At 36.2% G+C, this 19006-nt stretch overlaps 1 protein-coding gene across 1 annotated transcript; it reads right to left on the bottom strand.

Annotated features, from left to right (window-relative positions):
• Positions 1 to 1876: 1876 nt before the first annotated feature.
• Positions 1877 to 2857, bottom strand: foxq1a (forkhead box Q1a). Its single transcript, XM_067363827.1, has one exon. It carries the CDS (start codon positions 2780 to 2782, stop codon positions 1877 to 1879), a length of 906 nt encoding a protein of 301 aa, XP_067219928.1. The 5' UTR covers positions 2783 to 2857.
• Between the last annotated feature and the right edge of the window lie 16149 nt (positions 2858 to 19006).

Genomic DNA, 19006 nt, shown 5'->3' with positions numbered 1-19006 from the left:
TTTGTTTGTTTGTTTGTTTGTTTTAAGATTGCCATGAGGTGGTGGTTTGATGAGAGTGTTACCGATATGATGTCTATTTCAATTATTTTACTAAGGACATTTGTGACTGTAATTTATTTAGTGTAGACACTATAAATGACACACATACATGGACATTTGACTATATGTGGGTTATGCTCCTGTGCACGCGACATTTTTACTGCTTAATTCATTAATTCGCCAATTGATCGTGGATTCATAATTCCTCAAATTGGTCTGCTTTTTAAGGACAATGGTATGTTGATACGTGCCACCCCCCCCCCCCCCCATACCACTACGCCCCCCAAAAAAAAAAAAAAAAAAAAAAAAAAAAAAAAATCAGGGTCTATATAGGCCTACTGATAAAGATGTCGAACCGATTAAAAAAGTAATAAATAAATAAATAAATATAATAAAAACCGAACGAAAAAGCAACAATAAAAAATATTAAAAATAAAAAAAAACTTATATTGCTAATAATAACAACACGATTTTGTTCAACATGATTTTGTTTAACACGATTAAAAGAGTTTGACAGATAAGTTTGCATGCTTGAGAGAAGGACAAGGACAGATTCATTTTTACAAATTAAGCATCTTATGGCTTTTATAATATCTTAGTAGGTAAATCACTGTTCTTGGAGTTATGTCATCTTATCTTCAGGACCGTGGACAGCTCGTGGCAACGTATGGAACTTTTTCATGCCTGCGTCCCACGGGGATTTTATTTCAATATTCACAGCTTCCGCAAATTGAAGCTGTTTTATCTTGTTTTTGTTGTCTTTCACCAAAGTCTTAAAATTACCACGTTCTCAACGTGCTCAACTATTGATATACTGTACTAATTTTAAGGATACAGATGGAAAGTGTGAAAACAATCAGAGGCGCCCAGACGTGCCCAGAAGTGCATTATAACACGAAATACAGCTATAAAACTCACTGGTTATAGAAAAACATTAGAACAACTACAACATATTTTATGATGATTTGAGAAAATATTAATTTCAATAAGGTTCATTAGTTAAACATGAGTTAATGTATTACCTAACATGAACTACCCATGAGCAATACATTACTGTATTTACTTATCTTTGTTAACGTTATAATGAAAAGCAGTTGTTCATTGTTCATGTTAGTTCACAGTGCATTAACTAATGTTTATAACAAGATTTTAATAATGTATTAGTAAATGTTGAAATTAACATTAACAAAGATGCTGTATAAGTGAAGTTCATTATTAGTTCATGTTAACTAATGAACCTTATTGTAAAGTATTACCAATAATCTTAGTATTTGCACACATGACAGAATTCACAGGATATCCTTTGAAAACCTCTGACGATAAAATTATTGACTGATAAATCAATTCGTGTTTAATTTTAAAGCATGTTTTATTATTCAATATAAAATGTGCATGCATTCTGTCAGTACATATACATTAATTCCAGTTAACGAGATTGATGCAGGAGCCTCACTTTCCATATAAGAACTCGAACTGAGTTTGTCTCTGGTATAGTTTATCTTGAATAGTGAATCTCAAATTAATACAAGTAGCCTATCTTATTTTACTTTTATAAGAATCGTTTGAGGCACCTGGTTCAACACACTTGACAACAAATGACAAATAAATACATTGAAAACAACTTAGAACAACACAACCGTTCAGTAGCACAATAAAAATAGTATATTAAATAGTTCACAACTTTGTGTTCACTGCTTTTCATTTTGCATAAAACTTTTCGAACGATTTACCAAAAGGCTATTTATGCAGGCGGATGAAATGTGTTTTGCAAAATGTTTTTGTCAAGTCACGAGTGCTCAGAAAGTGCCGAAGTTCCCCACCCAAGGCCCACCCAATATTATGACAACAAATAGTCAATCTTGAACGGGCTGTATGCAGACGCTGGCACGGGTGCTACTGCTGTGGTGTGCGGGATCGAGAGACAATCGGATGTCAGCTGGAAAGGGAAAAAGTCTCGTTGGTGACGGTAGCTGATGGCAGGGTCTTCGGGGGACCCGTAGGATCGAAGCACCTGCGTGTGAGTGAGAGCGACAGGGGAGCCCCGCATGACATAAGGCAACATGTCCACTCCCCCCTGCCAGGTGTCAGGTTTGTGAACGGGGCGTTCCTCTTTCCTGAAAGGTCGGCTGAGGATGCTGTCAATGGCGAAAGAACTCGTAAACTTGGCGCTGGAAGGAGGCGTAACGATAGAGTCCCTGGTGTCCACTGCTGCAGCTTGGCTCGGCCCCTCTGGCTCCTTGCCTGTTTTTTTGCTGATGCGCTTTCTCCTTCGACGAAACACTCCGTCCGCAAAGGTGTATTCGCTGTGCGGATTCAGCATCCAGTAGTTGTCCTTGCCCCACGGTCTGGAGGGATCCCGAAGCACCTTCAGAAAGCAGTCGTTTAGAGACAGATTGTGGCGCACCGAGTTCCTCCAGCCGGTGTAGCTGCCTCTAAAAAACGGGAACTTTTTCATGAGGTAGTCATTGATTTCGGCTAAAGTGAGACGGCCCGAGTCCGAGTCCCGGATGGCCATGGCAATCAGAGCGATGTAAGAGTACGGGGGCTTGGGTCTCCGGGTATAGGGCTTGCCTTTGCTCTCAGCGCCCGGAGGAACAGGTGCCGGACTGTGCGCTACGCAGTCTCCATCTGAGCCCAGCTCTTCCTCCGCGGACATCGGCGACGGGATACTGCCCTCTGCGTCGCTGCAGAGATCCACGGGCTTGGAGTCGTAGTGACCCCCACAGAAAACTTCCAGCTTCATTTGCAGACGTGACTTTGTGACAATATTAACTGTTCCCACAAAAGCCTCTTTGCTGAAAAAAGTTCCCCAAAAACTCGGGGGGGGGAAAAACTTACTTTAGAGCTAGAATAGCCACGCGGCGCTGTCAAAACACAATCCCAAGTTTGAGAGTGACAGGACCTGTACCTGCTGCAAATAAGTGCACTTAACATCCCGAGCGGGCGCTCAGCTGTCTAATATAGCAGCTCACCTCCGGGTATGCCTACAGGGGGCGGGGCCTCACGAGCTGTCTTTAAGTCTTAAAATCAATCTTACAAAAACACACAAGGATCATGCACACCCTGTTTTGAAATAAAGTGGTCCAGCATCTGTGGACAAATATCATTTAGACTTATGGTGAATTACTTTGTTGATTTCAAACGAGTTTCATCACAGTAAGGTGGGTTCACCTGCGTCTTTGCTCACCTTTGCGCACTCCTAGAAGAATTTCATGTCGGGAAACCAGGTGGCGTGCGTTTATCAGACATGACACAGGCAGCCGTGCAGTCAACAAAAACAATTACGTATAGGCAGTACAGTCCTGATTCTATACAAGTATAATAAAATTAGAATTGGCTTAATCATAGGGATAAACTTGTTTTGTTTGTGATCTATGCTAGACTTTTTATGGTGTTGTATTTATTAAGTTTCAACCTATTGTAATAATTTCCCAACATTTTTATGTCATTTTAGATGTGTCAATCACATTACTTATTAGAGTAATAGCAGAGAACAACTGGTTGATTACAGCAAAGGAGGATATTTTTACAACAAAGTAATAAAAAAACGTGATATACTGTTTAGCCTCTTTCTCATACTTACTGAATTATGATGAATGTCATTCATGCGTGTAAATAAGATGCGCAATGCCAATATGAATTCAGTGTAAATGATAGGTTTCTTCTAATTTTCAAACATTTAGGAAGCAGTTTTAAACTCGAGTTAGACTGCATCAAATATTTTATATTTAAAACACTGAATGGACAAATTTTGACCCATGTTGTGACTCTTAATGCAGTACCAATTAAAGACATTTTATATTACTTAAGCAAGCAGAATGTGTTATGAATTATGCTCGAAACATGCATTATGCAATCAGGTGTAATGGTTTCATATATGTGCACTCTTAGTTCTGAATAGAACCCTAAGGGTTCTTGACTCAATTTTAAAGAAAACATTATGCCAAAAAGTTTCTATATAGAGAAATGTCTTAAGGGTTAGTTCACCCAAAAATGAAATTTCTGTCGTTCTTCGTTCCACACCCGTAAGAGCTTCGTTTATCTTCGGAACACGAACTAAGATATTTTGATGAAATCCGAGAATTTTTTTTTTTCCTCTATTGAAAGCAACGAAATTACCACATTCGAGGTCCAGAGAAGTAGTAAAAACATCGTTAAAATAGTCAACGTGACTGTGGTTTATATTATTATATATAATATTATGAAGTGATGAGAATACTTTTTTTCTGCGCAAAAATAAAACAAAAATACCGACTTTATTCAACAAATTGGTCTCTCCCCTGTCATTCTGCTAAACTATTTATGTTGAAGAGTTTTCTGTTTATGTCCGAACGGCAGCTCAGTATTGGCCGGCTCTGGTCACGTGAGAAGCACGACGCATGTATGTGATGTTGATGCAGGAGCTGGCCAATACTGAGCTGGCATTCGAACGTAAACACAGAAGCTCTGCAATGCAAATAGCTTTGCAGAATGACCAGAGACCAATTTGTTGAATATAGTCGTTTTGTTTTGTTTTGTTTTGTTTTGTTTTGTTTTGTTTTGTTTTGTTTTGTTTTGTTTTGTTTTGTTTTGTTGCGTAATTTTAACAATGCTTTTACTACTTTTCTGGAACTTGAATGTGGTTATTTCGTTGCTTTCAACAAAAGATAAAAAAAACTCTCGGATTTCATTGGCTGTCTTTTGGTTGTCAGAATGTCTGTTTAGAAGAGTAAACCAGGACCTCTGTAAGGCAGTGCTGATGTCAGATAACAGTGATACACAGTAGCAGTTATTGTGACGATTTTCTTTAGTTCAGTTACACAAAAACACATACAATTGCAACATGTTCTCCAACCAATACGACCAAATAGGTCGTTTGTCACTTCCCTGAAATACGACCCATAGGAGCATTTGCTAAAGTTACGCCCCTGTCGAAAACAGGAAACTTTCATTTTAATGCATTGTTCCCTTTTATCTGCGTCATAATTCGGTTTGTGTATAGCTCAATTGGCAGAGAATTGCAATAACAATATGCGATCATGTGATCGTGGGTTCAATCCCAGGGAACGCATGTGCTCATATAACACACGACGTAACAGTTACGTAATGTATTCCTACTTTTTGGTAATGTCATGACTTACTAACTGACAACGTAACTACGATGTCGCATGCCAGTAATTTCATTACCTTCAGATTACCATCTCACAACGTCGTCAGTAGGCTACGTTCTCCTAACGTTACAAGATTACCAAGGACGTTCCAGATACGTCCTCTATTCGTAATATAATGGTCATTCCATGACTTACTGGCAACGTAGCAGCAACGTCATGTGCTCGTAATTTCATTACCATCATTTACACATTCTTTATATGTTATTATTACCAGAATTTGCAATATAAAACGTGTAATTAAATGTCAGACACAAGACTGAAATGTCCCCTTAAGAAAAAAAATGTTTCTTTTCACCAAATCAGAGTATGGATGACTGGTTTTTATATATAGTGACGTGACATACAGCGCGCGCCTCCACAAATGTAGTGCGCGCATGCCCACAGTATGTTGATAAGAGTGTAAAGTTAATTTTTCTGAGAGAAGAATTTATTTTTCCGAGGTGACAACGAATAAATGGCTTTTATAAAAATGTATAAAGTTAACTTTGGAAAGACGCAAAACCTTTTTTTTATTGTTATGTTGTTAGAGTTGCCATGGCAACCGGGAAAACATTCAAGCTGCTGGAGAGGACAGCGTCGACGTTTCTCCGTGTTTCTCGTCAGTTTTATAGCAATAAAGTTCAACAACTGCGTCAGATTGGTTAAGTAACATTACCCACAGTCTACTTTAAGTACTTTTGTTAATATTTTTACCTTTGTGATTTCCTTGATCGTCTGAAATATATGTTATGCAAAATATTACGTTAGCATAGCTATGTTTTTAATGATACTGAGAGCAAAACGTCTTGAATGCTTTTATTTTATGTTTCGCTGTAGGCTATATGTTTTTATTTATAGTTTGAGTGTATTTCATTATTTTTATTTGGAGTTTTGTTCATGTTCTGTGTGTTTTTCAAAATAAATGAATTGAATTCATTTCGAGTCTGCATTCATCGTTCACAGCTGTTGGAATAGCCTTTACATTAGTTTGGGCAAATGAGGACATAAATTAGGTTAAACTACTGCATGTCCGCCCATAGAAAAATAAATAAATATAAGAATTACCAACTGATGACCAACACACAACTATTGATACACAACGTTGCCACGACGTCGCAGTTACTAACTGGCAACGTCACAAAGTTACGTTGTGGCGACATATAGGCACCTTTCACTTTTCCGGTTGCCACCCCACGACGAAAGTTTGGTCACCAAATTACGTTGCAGTTACGTAACAGTCAGGTATTTTGGTTAGCTGGGTATGCACTATAAATCACTAAGGGTAGGTTGTGGGGTGGGTTGTTAATAATAATAAAAAAAAATATTTTTGCTAAATGGAAATAGGAGAAATGGTGTAAAAACTCCACACATTGTATTTAAATGAACACGCATTTTGATTGGTAACGAGTCATTTTATGACGACAGACGTAATATGACACTGTCATTATTGTTATGCCAGCTAGAGGGCTCATGACTTTAAAACGTAAATGTAGGTTGTAAAAATGTGCTTGAAAAACGACCTATAGGGTCGATATGCTTCAATGTCATGACACTAAATTTTTATACCCAGACCTATTAATTTAAAAGAAAAAAAAAAAAAAAACATGAATTTCATACATACAGTATATACTGTCTGAAAAGATTAATATTTTGTACATAATTTACGTTAAAGTAAAAATGTCAAAGTGGTGTTTTCATCATGATATAACAATGAAGAAAAGGCTAAAAAGCCCTCATTTTGAAAGTCATCTTTGTCTATCTAACCTGCTATAAGTTAACATAAGCTGAGGTTAATTTTATTTAGAGTGTCTTCACACTTGTAGTTTGGTTCACTTGATTCTTCGGTCTGGACCAAAAGTGAGAGAAAGAGAGAGAAAAAATAATACATTGTATTGTCCTGGTTCGCTTATCAATCACATTGTGATTTTTTTTTACACCGATCCTAAAAAAAAAAAAAAAAAATGATGTAGGCCTAGCATATATTTTGGGATGAAACTTACTGAATGGCTAAACGTGCTCGTTATATGTTCGTGATGGTAGTTTTACCAGATGACAACTCCTGAAGAGCTTATAAAATGTGTAAAGGAATCAAAACAGTGGCAGGAACTCCTCCTTTGCACAAAAAGGAAGATCTGCTGCAAGGATACAGCGTTTCCAATGCCTGCACTGAACTGTATTGGGCAACGTAGCTAGGCTAAATGACAAAAAAAAGTGTGCTTGGGCTTTCTGTCTTTTTATAGGTTGCATCTTGTGACATCATTGTTTTTTGTTCGTTTAGATGTCTATGGTCCATGTTGCATCCATATTTCATTTGAACCACACCAGAATTCGCTTGGAAGTGGACTGAGACCCAATTTTTCAGTGCTTGTTTGGTGTGCACCAGGCTTTGAATGGTAGCTTTCACACTTATTCAAATGAACTGCACTAACAGAGCAAATATACTTTCATTAATCAAACCAAAAGTCTGAATAAACTGTTTGGGATTGTTTTTGTTGTTTTGTTTTTAGATAATTTGTGTCATTTTATGCAGGTCTGACTTTGGCAACACCACAAAACAATATGTGTGATATGTGAAAATACTTTGTCAACACCATCTGCTTTCTGTCTGACTGTGGCAACAGTTTTAAAAATAAAGTCATACCCTTGTTCAATGCTAGATATAATACTATACATAATAAGCATTTGAAATTTGATTATTGTTTTGTAGGCCTATCTGATGGTGTTGACTCATGCTGAATGATAAGATATCCATACATTTTTATGAAAACAAAATTCAGTGGTTATTATTTTTCTGTTTTGTCCTAGTACTCAAGAATTAGTGCAAGTACAGTAATGTTCACTACTATCAATGGTTTGTGATGCTTTCTTCTAAAGCATGTACAGAGGAGAAAGACCCACTGTCAAGTTTAATATGATATACATATAATGAACAGTTTACTGCAGAATCTGCTATTTTGAAGATCTGCCCATTGTTTTCCATTAAGCTGTCGCACTGAAACTCAATGCTTTGCTTACTCTCACAGGTTTCATGTGTTAGGTTGGTTTGCCATTGAAGAATCCCACTTTTACCAGCTGCCTGGGCAGTCTGAACTGTAACTCAAATATTTAGATAGCAGAAATCTCTCATGAAGTGCTATGCAGATATTCATAAATGTGTGAGAAGAGGTTTACTCTTCACAGTTGGCTTATTGGATGAAGTACAAAGATTCCGTACTTCCATACTGTGTGCAACCGCAAGAATGCTGGTAAAAACACCTGCTGTACCTCATTACAGGTTACATTCAGAATAGACTTTCACTGTATATCCATGAGATCGTGAAAACAATTTAAGGGCGTGACAGAGAAAAGCATGATGATGGCGTCCTGCATAGTCTCTCTCTCTAATTATAATAGATAATGAAGATTAATAAGTTCTATTGAATGTCCACAACATATTATTTAAAGTTCACCTTTACAATTCAAATTTCAAAGGGCAGGACATCTATTTAGTGACTCAAATGATGAAATGTACAATTTCAATTAACTTTATAAATATAATTTCAAGGTTCGCTCATTTCTGAAAAGCAAACAGTCAGAACTAATTAAATCAGACAAATGAAATACTGAGATTATCCACCACATAAAATGTACAGCTTGTTTTTAATGAACATGAGTTACTCTAATAATGGCAGTAAGGTAACACTGGACAAGTTCTATTTGTTAGCATTAGTTAAACAGGAACTAACAATGAGCAACTTATTTTTAAAAGCATTGGTCCCACTTTATATTAAGTGGCCTTAACTACTATGTACTTACATCAAAAAATAAGTACAATGTACTTATTGGGTTCATATTGAATTGCAACACTTTTGCTGCTATTGAATTGGGATACGGGTAAGGTTAAGGAAAGCTTTGGTGGTATGGGTAGGTTTAAGGGTAGGGGTTAGGTGTAAGGGATGGGTCAACAGTGTAATTATAAATTTAATTACAGAAATTAATTACAGATGTAATTACATGCAGGTGTTTTTCAAATATAAGTACAATGTAAAAACATGTATGTACACAATAAGTGCATTGTATCAAATGATTAATTTAAATGTAAGTACATAGTAGTTAAGGCCACTTAATATAAAGTGGGACCAAAGCATTTATTAATCTGTTAATGTTAACAAATACAACTTTTGATTTTAAAAACCATATTAGTACATATATTAATAATTGCTGTATTGCTCATTATGTTTATGTAACTACACTGTAAAAAACATCCTGTAATTTTGTCAAAAATACAGAAAAATGCAAACATATTTACAGAACATGTAAATTTTACAGTTTAAAAACCGTAATTCACAAACAAGAAAAATTAAATTTAAATTCAACAACAAACACTGCTACTAAAATCTACACTTAAAAAAAAAAAAAAAAAAGTTTGTTGGATTTACATGATTTAATTTTGTACATTGTCCCACATGAATAAATTAAGTTAAACAAACATAATTTGTTCATGTAACTTTAACATCATGGAATGAAGTCACTTTAGGTGACCCAATTAAGTAGACTCAAATTAAAATTTATGTGGCTCCCTGACATGATTCAGACATTCAATTTCATATATTCATTCATCCAATTAAATTTCATATATTTAATGTCACACAACTAAATTATAAGACTGTACTAGCTAGTTAGTATTAACTAGACTACTAACTCTTCTCCACAGTGGTAACTCACTGTAATGTTTCTAATAATTCTAACACAATTGAACATTAAACACTATTACACACACTATCAGTGGCGTAACTATGTTTTAAAAAGTGGGTTTGGACAGGGATGTGTGTGATGGCACAAAATTTATTGACATAGACCTCATGTTTAATATGATAGTTTCATCCTTACATATGCTATAATACAATATATTGTTAGTCTCGAGTGTATTTACATTAGCCAATAAATACTTTGATTCGCGGTTAGCAGGAGATTGTCCTGATGGATGAGGGGTAGAATTTTTGTTCAGCATGCCAGAAGTTCTGGGTTCTAAGATCCGCCCTCATGTAATTTATTTTTTTCTCATTAAAACCAAAATGTTCATCAGTGATTGTATGTTAAGAGCAGGGACACGTTTATGTGCATTTTGTTTTGTGATTTCACCGGAACGAATAGAGTCTCCGGCCGCAACAGCGTTGAGCGATAGATTAAAGCGCTCGTACGTGTGAAGAGTGCGCAGTGTGCACGAGGGCCAAGAGAACACTGATAACAGCGGCAATGAGCACTCAACATGATTTCAAAAGCAACACATCATTTAACACAAACAAACAAATTGCTAATCAACTAGAGATGTTTCTTTTGTATTATACATCCGTGATGCAAAATGTTTCAAAACGTGGTGGGGACAATATCGACCCTTGCAAAAAGTTGTGGGGATATGTCCCACCCATGCCACCCGCAAATTATGTCAATGCACACTATCAAGTCTTTCCCTTTCTCATCTTGCTCAAAAATACATAAAATAACACTTAATTTCAACATTTACTCTCTCTTGATTGAGCCATATGCAAAGCATGCTGAGAGTTAACAAGCCCCGCCCAGTATCAGTTATTGCAACACAAATCATTTATGTAATCCCAACACAAATGGAATAAGTAAATTTCAATTGTATATATATTTAAGTGGATTGAACACAATCAAATTAAGTTAGGACAAAATGTATAGCAATTGTGTTGATTTAACTCATTTTAATTAACCAATCTGTACAAGCAGCCAATATATATATATATATATATATATATATATATATATATATATTTATATATATATTTTTTTTTTTTTTTTTTTTTTTTTTTTGTGTATTTTGTACCTTTAACATATACTGACAACCACCATAATAATGTAGGTAATAAAAGAGGAAGCCACATGAAGAATCAAGAAGTTCATCACAAGTAGTTGTTTCCAAAGGCAGAAGTATATAGAAGGTGCATATTCACGCAAACACAAAACACCATCATGGTGTTTTGTTTTCCAATAAAATGCTCCCTCAATTCTACCAAAATTCGTTTTATGTCTGCACAAATAATTTCACACCGGACTGCTTTGTGAACGAATGTCAATACAAAGGGACAATAAAAAACAGAGGTGCTAAAAAGTTGCTACTCAAGGATAGATCAGTAAACTGTTCGTGATCCAGCTTAAACTGTAATTACAGTCTCCAGAGTGATGAAGCAGTAATGAAGGTGAGAGTACTCTATACAGTTCATCGGAGTTGATTTACGGATATAAAGTTTACCAGTTTATTAAGCACCACCTGAAAAGGCATCTGAAAAAAGATCTTTATCTATTTGTTTACTGTTAGTTGTAATGAGTGTTTCTGTGTACTTCGCTGTGTATGTTGATGATAATGCAAGGGAGAGGGACAGAGTTTAAGGATAATATTTTAATGCACACTTGTACTGTGTTTTATTAAGCTCTTACAGTGATTTTCTAGAGTGAAAATGGGCACTTCTTATTTTGTGTGAAGTACAATAAACATTATAAAACTCATCTGTAAAGTTTTGGCCATCGGACGGTACAACAGGCTTGTACTAATATAGTGGATAAAAACAAGAAGACAATGTAAGTTATAACAGTAATTAAACTAGACTATACCTGTTCTATCTCCATGCAGCATATATTCGCAGTTTCTGACTTTATTGTGCGTCCTGACTGAATCCTGAGAATCAGCTCATGAAGCTCCGCCCTCTTAGGCTGAGCGCAGCAGCTCATTTGCATTTAAAGGGCACACACTGAAACAGCGCGTTTTTGGTCAACCACAAAAATTGGCAATTTTAACATGCTATATAAAAAAATTATCTGTGGAGTATTTTGAGCTAAAACTTCACATACACACTCTGGGGACAACAGAGACTTATTTTACATCTTGTAAAAGGGGGCATAATAGGTCCCCTTTAAGAAACATGATTAATTAAACAAATTCTGGGAATTCTGGGAATGTCAGTTTACAGTTTTTGACTGTAAATTATACATTGGTTTGTTCTTTTTTTTTTTTTTTTACATCTAACTGTAAAATGAACAACATTGTATTTTAAAATTACATGAAATGGTTACATCTTTTACAGTTTATTTCTGTATATAGTACAGTAACTTATTTGTAAAGTTTTTTGTTTTCGTAGAATTTTTACAATATTCTAGAGTTAAAATTACACTATTTTTTTTAAAGTGTAATGTATTAGTAAACATAGTGAACAAATTTCATTGTATAATAGTGTAATAGTGTGCATACTAACAAATGAAATGTAATTGTAAAGTCTTCCTGAAATTTGCATAATTTCATGCAACATAAGTGTACGCCACCTGGTTTTCTCTACTTACGTTTTTTAATGAGCATAAGATTTTGGATCTTATACTGTTATTTCTGTTACTTGAATGTAGTTCATTATAACTTGGCCAAAATCATAATGTGAAATGTCAGAGGCAGAGTTATTTTTCTTCCACCAGTCCAAAAGGAATGGGTATTCCTCTATGAAAGCCTGGCCTGGACCTGCTTACTCCACACTAGCCTAGCCAAATAAATATGGCACATACTGTGGTCTGCAGCGCTGCGTTATGCAGGGCAGGTTCAACAGAAAATTATGATGGACCAGTAGAGTTATAGGCATGTGCACCCTCTAATTTTCCCCTCCTGTGTTTATATGTGGCTTTCCAGGATGAAATTGTTTCCAGTAATCTGGAGCGCACAACTAACAGGCCCAAGCATAAACAGTTGTGAGTCTAGGCCAGCTCTGATGGGTTTTTTCTTGAACAATGCAGATGGAATTGAAACATTCATCACAAGTAAAGAGGAGCTTTCTCTCTGCTTCTCTATCAGTCTTTGGTTCATTGTTCCTTTATTCTGACAACAGTAATGACCTTCAGACTCAGTAACCATTTAATACAGTTTACATTATAATGTTCTTCAGACACTAGACCCATCTATATCATCAAATGAGCAAGTGCCTCCACACTGTTTGGAGGTCACTGAAGAAACTCTAAGCCTGGTAGATTAACCACTGTTGCAATCTCTTTTCCACAGCCTAGAGACTTTCATAACGCTTGTTTATAATCGCAAACAGAAACAGCACTTTAAGCCAGGAGTGATTCTTTCCACACAGTCACATTACATTTAAAATCATCCAGGAACAGTTGGCACATAGTCCAACAGCATCTTCGAGAAGTATTGCATGCATAAATTCAGAATATTTTCAGGTAATTATGAAAATGTGGTCAAATGTTGTCATGGTGTGATCAATCAATGTTTAGGCACAAACAAGGTATGTTTCAGGTTAGTTTGCACCAACACTGGGTTTTAGGCACCATGAATGTGGCTCGGCTTTTAGTGGTGTTCATCACCATATAACTTGCACTCCATGGCTGACCTGCTCCAGTACAGGTTTTGTTCTGAGTAAGAGATCTCAAACTGAAACTGGACCAATCAGCTGTGAGCAAAGTGACACATGTCTGACACAATAAAGTCATTCCCCCAGTTTCTATTGCTCAAAATTAAAGGTCACTACATTGTAAAATATTTTTAAAGACAAAATTGTCTGGCTTTTAGTGATGGTTATTAAAATGATTTTTTATGATTTATATACTTTTTTTTATTATTATTATACCCCTAATCCATTGGTCTCAAACTCAATTCCTGGAGGGCCACAGCTTTGCACAGTTTAGCTCCAACCAGCTCCAACTCACACCTGCTTGGAAATTTCTAGTAATCCTGAAGACCTTGATTAGCTGGATCAGGTGTGTTTGATTAGGGTTGGAGCAAAACTGTGGCCCTCCAGGAATTGAGTTTGAGACCACTGCCCTAATCCATTACACATGAACAATTTTAGTTAAAAGTATTTAGTTTGAATGAATATCAGCTCATATGTAATATCAATAAGATTTGGAATCGGTAGATAAAGCTTTAAAAATGACTATATGTCAGTTTACATGTTCAAGTCTCTGTAAACCTATATATATTATTAACTATAAAAAAGTAACTTCTCAAATTTCACTTGCACTAATTTAACAAGATATTTTCTTCTTGCTGTGTAAATGCATTTATATAATTCATGGTCTGTTACAGTGAATTTATCAGGAGGTAATGATCGCACAGACAAAACAGAAGTTCAAACACACAAACCACTGTTTCCTAAACCAAAATGACTCATTCTTAATGCACTGACAAACAAACAAACAAACTAAAGAGGACTCTGACATCACCACCTCTGTGCCTACTTTTCACGTTCCAAGGCCCATTCGCCCAGATGTCATGGAGCAAGAGCCAGTACCAAAGGTACGTCATGTCATGGCCACAACTCGTTACGTCATGGCCACCATGTCAGAGCGTTCTGTCATAACCACAGCGGCAGAGTCTCTTCACGTCCTGGTCCCAGGTCCAATGGTACCAGTGATTTCAAGGCCGGTGGTCCCAAGTCCGGTGTTCTCAGTGCCTCGAAGTTTGGTGGTACCGGATGTGGTACCAGTGTGGAGACACTGGAGTAGAAGGAAATATCTGATTGAAACAGATACTGTTTATTGGTTGATTGACCGAGGGATTGACGGATTCATTTATTTATATTTTTTTAGGGAGAACTACAGAATTTCTCAATAATCTTCAGCTATTAAATGATATGAGGGGTTGAGCCATTTGGTTTCATATTTTAAAAGTATGGCAATGACAAATTATCAGAAAGTGTGCTAATTTTGCAGCATTTCCTTTACATGCATCCCATAAAACCAGCCAAATTTAGTTGCAGTGACTTCATAAAAAAAGAAAAAACTGCATTAAAATGTATTTCCTTGCAATATGGCTGAAGATGCAATAATCCAAATTTTATTTATTTATTTGCTTGCTTGCTTGCAGCACATTAAAAACATCATAAGAGATTCCAAAATAGGGATATAAACAACTTAATGGGAACATGCCTGTAATTCCAAGCATATCTTTCTGTTCCCATTCAGTCGGTCACGTTCGACGTACGTCTCCGTTCCCTCCTTCAGGGAACGAGGGTTACCTATGTAACCGAGACGTCATTTTTAAATCCTCTTAGAATACATACAGTAGTACAATGCATTCTTCACATAATATTTCATAAAGCAAATAAGCACAGTCATTAGCACTTTCTGTTCCATAAATACCTATAAAAGCATGGTATTCCTATCCTGTTTGTAGATGATCATCTATGCTGTTCTCAGTTCCCGACTCAAACTTTCAAAACTTTAAACACAATAAAGAATCAAAACCATTTCACTACATGGAATGGATAGTGGATATAAATAATTTCTGTATGATATAAATTTGATGATAAAAAAAAGATTCAGTGGAATATTAAAAAAAAAAATCAGATAGTGTGTGACAGATGCCACATATCTGCGTTTTTGCAGTAAGTTGGCTTGAGAAAGCTATCTATCTATCTATCTATCTATCTATCTATCTATCTATCTATCTATCTATCTATCTATCTATCTATCTATCTATCTATCTATCTATCTCATTAAAACATGCTAGCATTGTGTAAAATCATGCTAGCAGCATGCTAAAAATGTGCTAATCATGTCAACAACATTTTAGCAATGTGCTAGCAACATGCTAATTCATGCAAGCAACATGCTATCAAAACATGCTAATAATGTTAAAAAATGCTAGCAAAGTGCAAAATCATGCTAACACATATCTATCTATCTATCTATCGTCATGATAGAATTTTGTAAAATCATGCTAGCAAAATGCTAAAAAAACTCGCTAATCATGTCTTCAGCATACTAGCTATTCATGTTAACAATGTGTTAGCAATGTATTAAATCATGTTAACAACATGGCAATCATGTTAACAACATGCTATCTTTGGTAGTCATGCTTGCAACATGCTAACAATGTTTTAATCAACAACATGTTAATTCTAAATCTATCATTCTGACCATTAAACTTTAAACTACTTTATACTTCATACTTCAAACTGAAAACCCTTCAAATTTTCTGGTCCAACCTAAAGTTTGTCCTGAACTTTTTTTTTATCTAGTTTCTTTTGAAATTACAGTACAAGGATCAGCAAATGAACGTGAATGAAGTTCAAGTTCTTTCACGCTCTTTGATATGAGGTGAAGAAACTAGAGGCTGGTGCAGAAACAGGTCTTAACCTGCTAAGCCCATTGTGGATCATCTATTTTGGTAACAAGGTCTCCTCACCTTGATACTGTATAAAACCTTGAGATGGAAGAAAGAATACATTGAGACTGCCAATGAAACTAACAGAGAACAAAGTTACTCAAGTGAAGAGCTGTATTCTAGAGTCTGCACACAATGTAATGAAGACACAAGGCTGGAAAGGTTTTTTGTAAAATCAACTTATGATACATTACAATATAAAATTCAGGCTTGCAATGAATTTGGTTTCAGAGAGTTCTATTGAGAATTTTAATTTTAATTTTAATTTTAAAGGCACTTATTTGTGGTGCTTATTTATTTGTGCAGCAACAAGCATTTACTGAGGCTGTACATATATATTCAGCTGAGATACTGTATTATATATCAAAACCCATAACAGTTCTAAGAGCTTATTACTTTTTATCCAATCAGACATATGATGTCCCCCACCTTCATTCAGCCATTTACACATGAATCCACTTGTCATGTCACAATTATTCATATAGCACTTTATCCACCTTATTTTAAATGAAAGATTGGGCATGGCCATTTGTAAATTTAATTTATCTGGCTTCTGGGGTCATCCACTTGCAATTACTTTTAGCAGTACAAAAACAGCTCATTATGTGCTTGATAGTGCAAAATGGTAAATCTTTACATAGTTTGTGTTTTGTCATAATCACTGGTTTGTAGAGCAAATAGGTCATCAGCTGGGAAAAAAAAAATCTGAAAGTGTTTCCAACTATATTGTTTCTTTGTGTTACAATAGAGACACGGAGGCAGACGTAAAAGCAACACAGGTTTGTTTATTGTAGAAACAGCAGAGCAAATGGTTATGGAGAGATGATTAAGCAGTTCTTGAATGTTGAAGAGAGGGTGATTCTGTCCTTATCGTGTTTTCCAGATGCGGAATAAGACTGGCGTTGGAGGATGATGGCGGAGACACTCACACACACGCTAGCAGGTAGGCACACGAGGAGAACAGGAGACGAAGCAGACGAAGCAGACGAAGGAGACGAAGGAGACGAAAGGAGACGAAAGGAGACGAAAGGAGACGAAAGGAGACGAAAGGAGACGACAGGAGACGACAGGAGACGACAGGAGACGACAGGAGACGACAGGAGACGACAGGAGCAGGTAAGTATGGCGTTTGGCGTCCTTAAGGTAAGTATGGCGTTTGGTGTCCTTAAGGTAAGCATACAAGGGTTTGTAGTGCAAACAAGACCAGACAGTGAATGTGTGTGAGTGTGGTGGTTATATGCTGGTGGTGATTGCAGTGCAGATGAGCTTCAGGTGGCGGTGATCAGTAAGCTGGTGATTGAATGCGTGGGTAAGGGAGTGAGGTGGAATCTGACATGTCTGTGACACTCTGTGCCATTATCATTATAGTTGTGGTGTGGACTATGCTATTCTTTTATATTTAGAACAATTTTTGGAACTGTATATTTATCATTTTCATTAAAGTTATCATCCTTTGGGTGAACTGTCCTTTAATGTTGTAAAATTAATCAATTACGAAACAAAATCAATTTTAGCTATAAAGCAGCTCTACAAAGACAATGTTGATTCAATTCAGTTCAATAACAGTGCTGTTGCTAAGTTATTGTCACTCAATCAGGGGTCTTCTACCCTGCTCCTCAAGGGCTACCATTCTGCAGAGTTTAGCTCCAACCCAATCAAGGTGCTTAAGCTAAATCATTGCTGCGTTAACTCTACTTTTAGATTTAGGCCCTGTTTGTGGTTGATCAGATCCCAAGTGGACGACGCTAAATACAGGTGTAAATGGGGTGTAAAACATTTTGAGCTTGTTCACTTTCGACTACTTCCAAAGGGAGCTGAAAATGCATTTGACGATTGCTTTCATAGTGTAAGCGCTCATGAGGTCGAACGAGTTTGAACAGTGCAAAGGACTTCCTACTATCCACCTACTGACCTAATGCATAAACATTATGGGAAGTGCGCTAGACAGACAAGATTTAAACTTTGTCAGCTGAAGACCCAAGTTTGAAGACAAAAAATGTACCAAGATGGTTTGAAGATGACAAATGTACCAAGCACAATGTTCTCTCACCATTTCTGATTTCTAACATGCACTCACCGCATCCTCTGTGGTCTTGCGGCTATCAGAGCAGAAACGAAAGCTGATGCACTCTGTGTTTTTCCGTTGTCTCTGGGCATGTTCATATGTAAATTGTGCAAGCTTATTTTGACCATTAGATTGAAAGATCTGAAAAAAAACAAAAAAACAATACATTTACCCGACCATAGACCCTCCCCTCGAAGAAATCAGGACAGAAGTGGTTGAAAGTGGACAAAAGAGACAGATTACAATACCAGATATAAATGGGTATGTGTCTCCCTCGTCTACTTGTGATCTGATCGACCAAAATGTGATCTTAATACCAGTTGTACCAGGGCCTCACACTCACAAACTTCCTTAACCCTTTGATGCACAACATGGGTCAAAAATGACCCGGTTGAGTTTTTATTTTCTATATCTTTGCAAGAAATTATTTTAATCATTCAGTATTCCAGGTATTCCTCAATTAACTTGTTTTTGATCATCACAAATCCTCATTTTAATTTTTTCTTTCTTACTTTTTTAATAAAAATCATTTTTGTATCACTACCCTTCTAATGTGCAACATGGGTCAAAAATGACCCGTATTCATTTCCTATGTAATTTCAATCATGGTTGACTGTT

This window comes from Chanodichthys erythropterus, chromosome 16, assembly GCF_024489055.1.
Source record: "Chanodichthys erythropterus isolate Z2021 chromosome 16, ASM2448905v1, whole genome shotgun sequence".
Taxonomy (NCBI): Eukaryota; Metazoa; Chordata; class Actinopteri; order Cypriniformes; family Xenocyprididae; genus Chanodichthys; species Chanodichthys erythropterus.
Note: the sequence above shows the minus strand (reverse complement) of the source record. Positions and strands in the feature narration are given on the sequence as shown.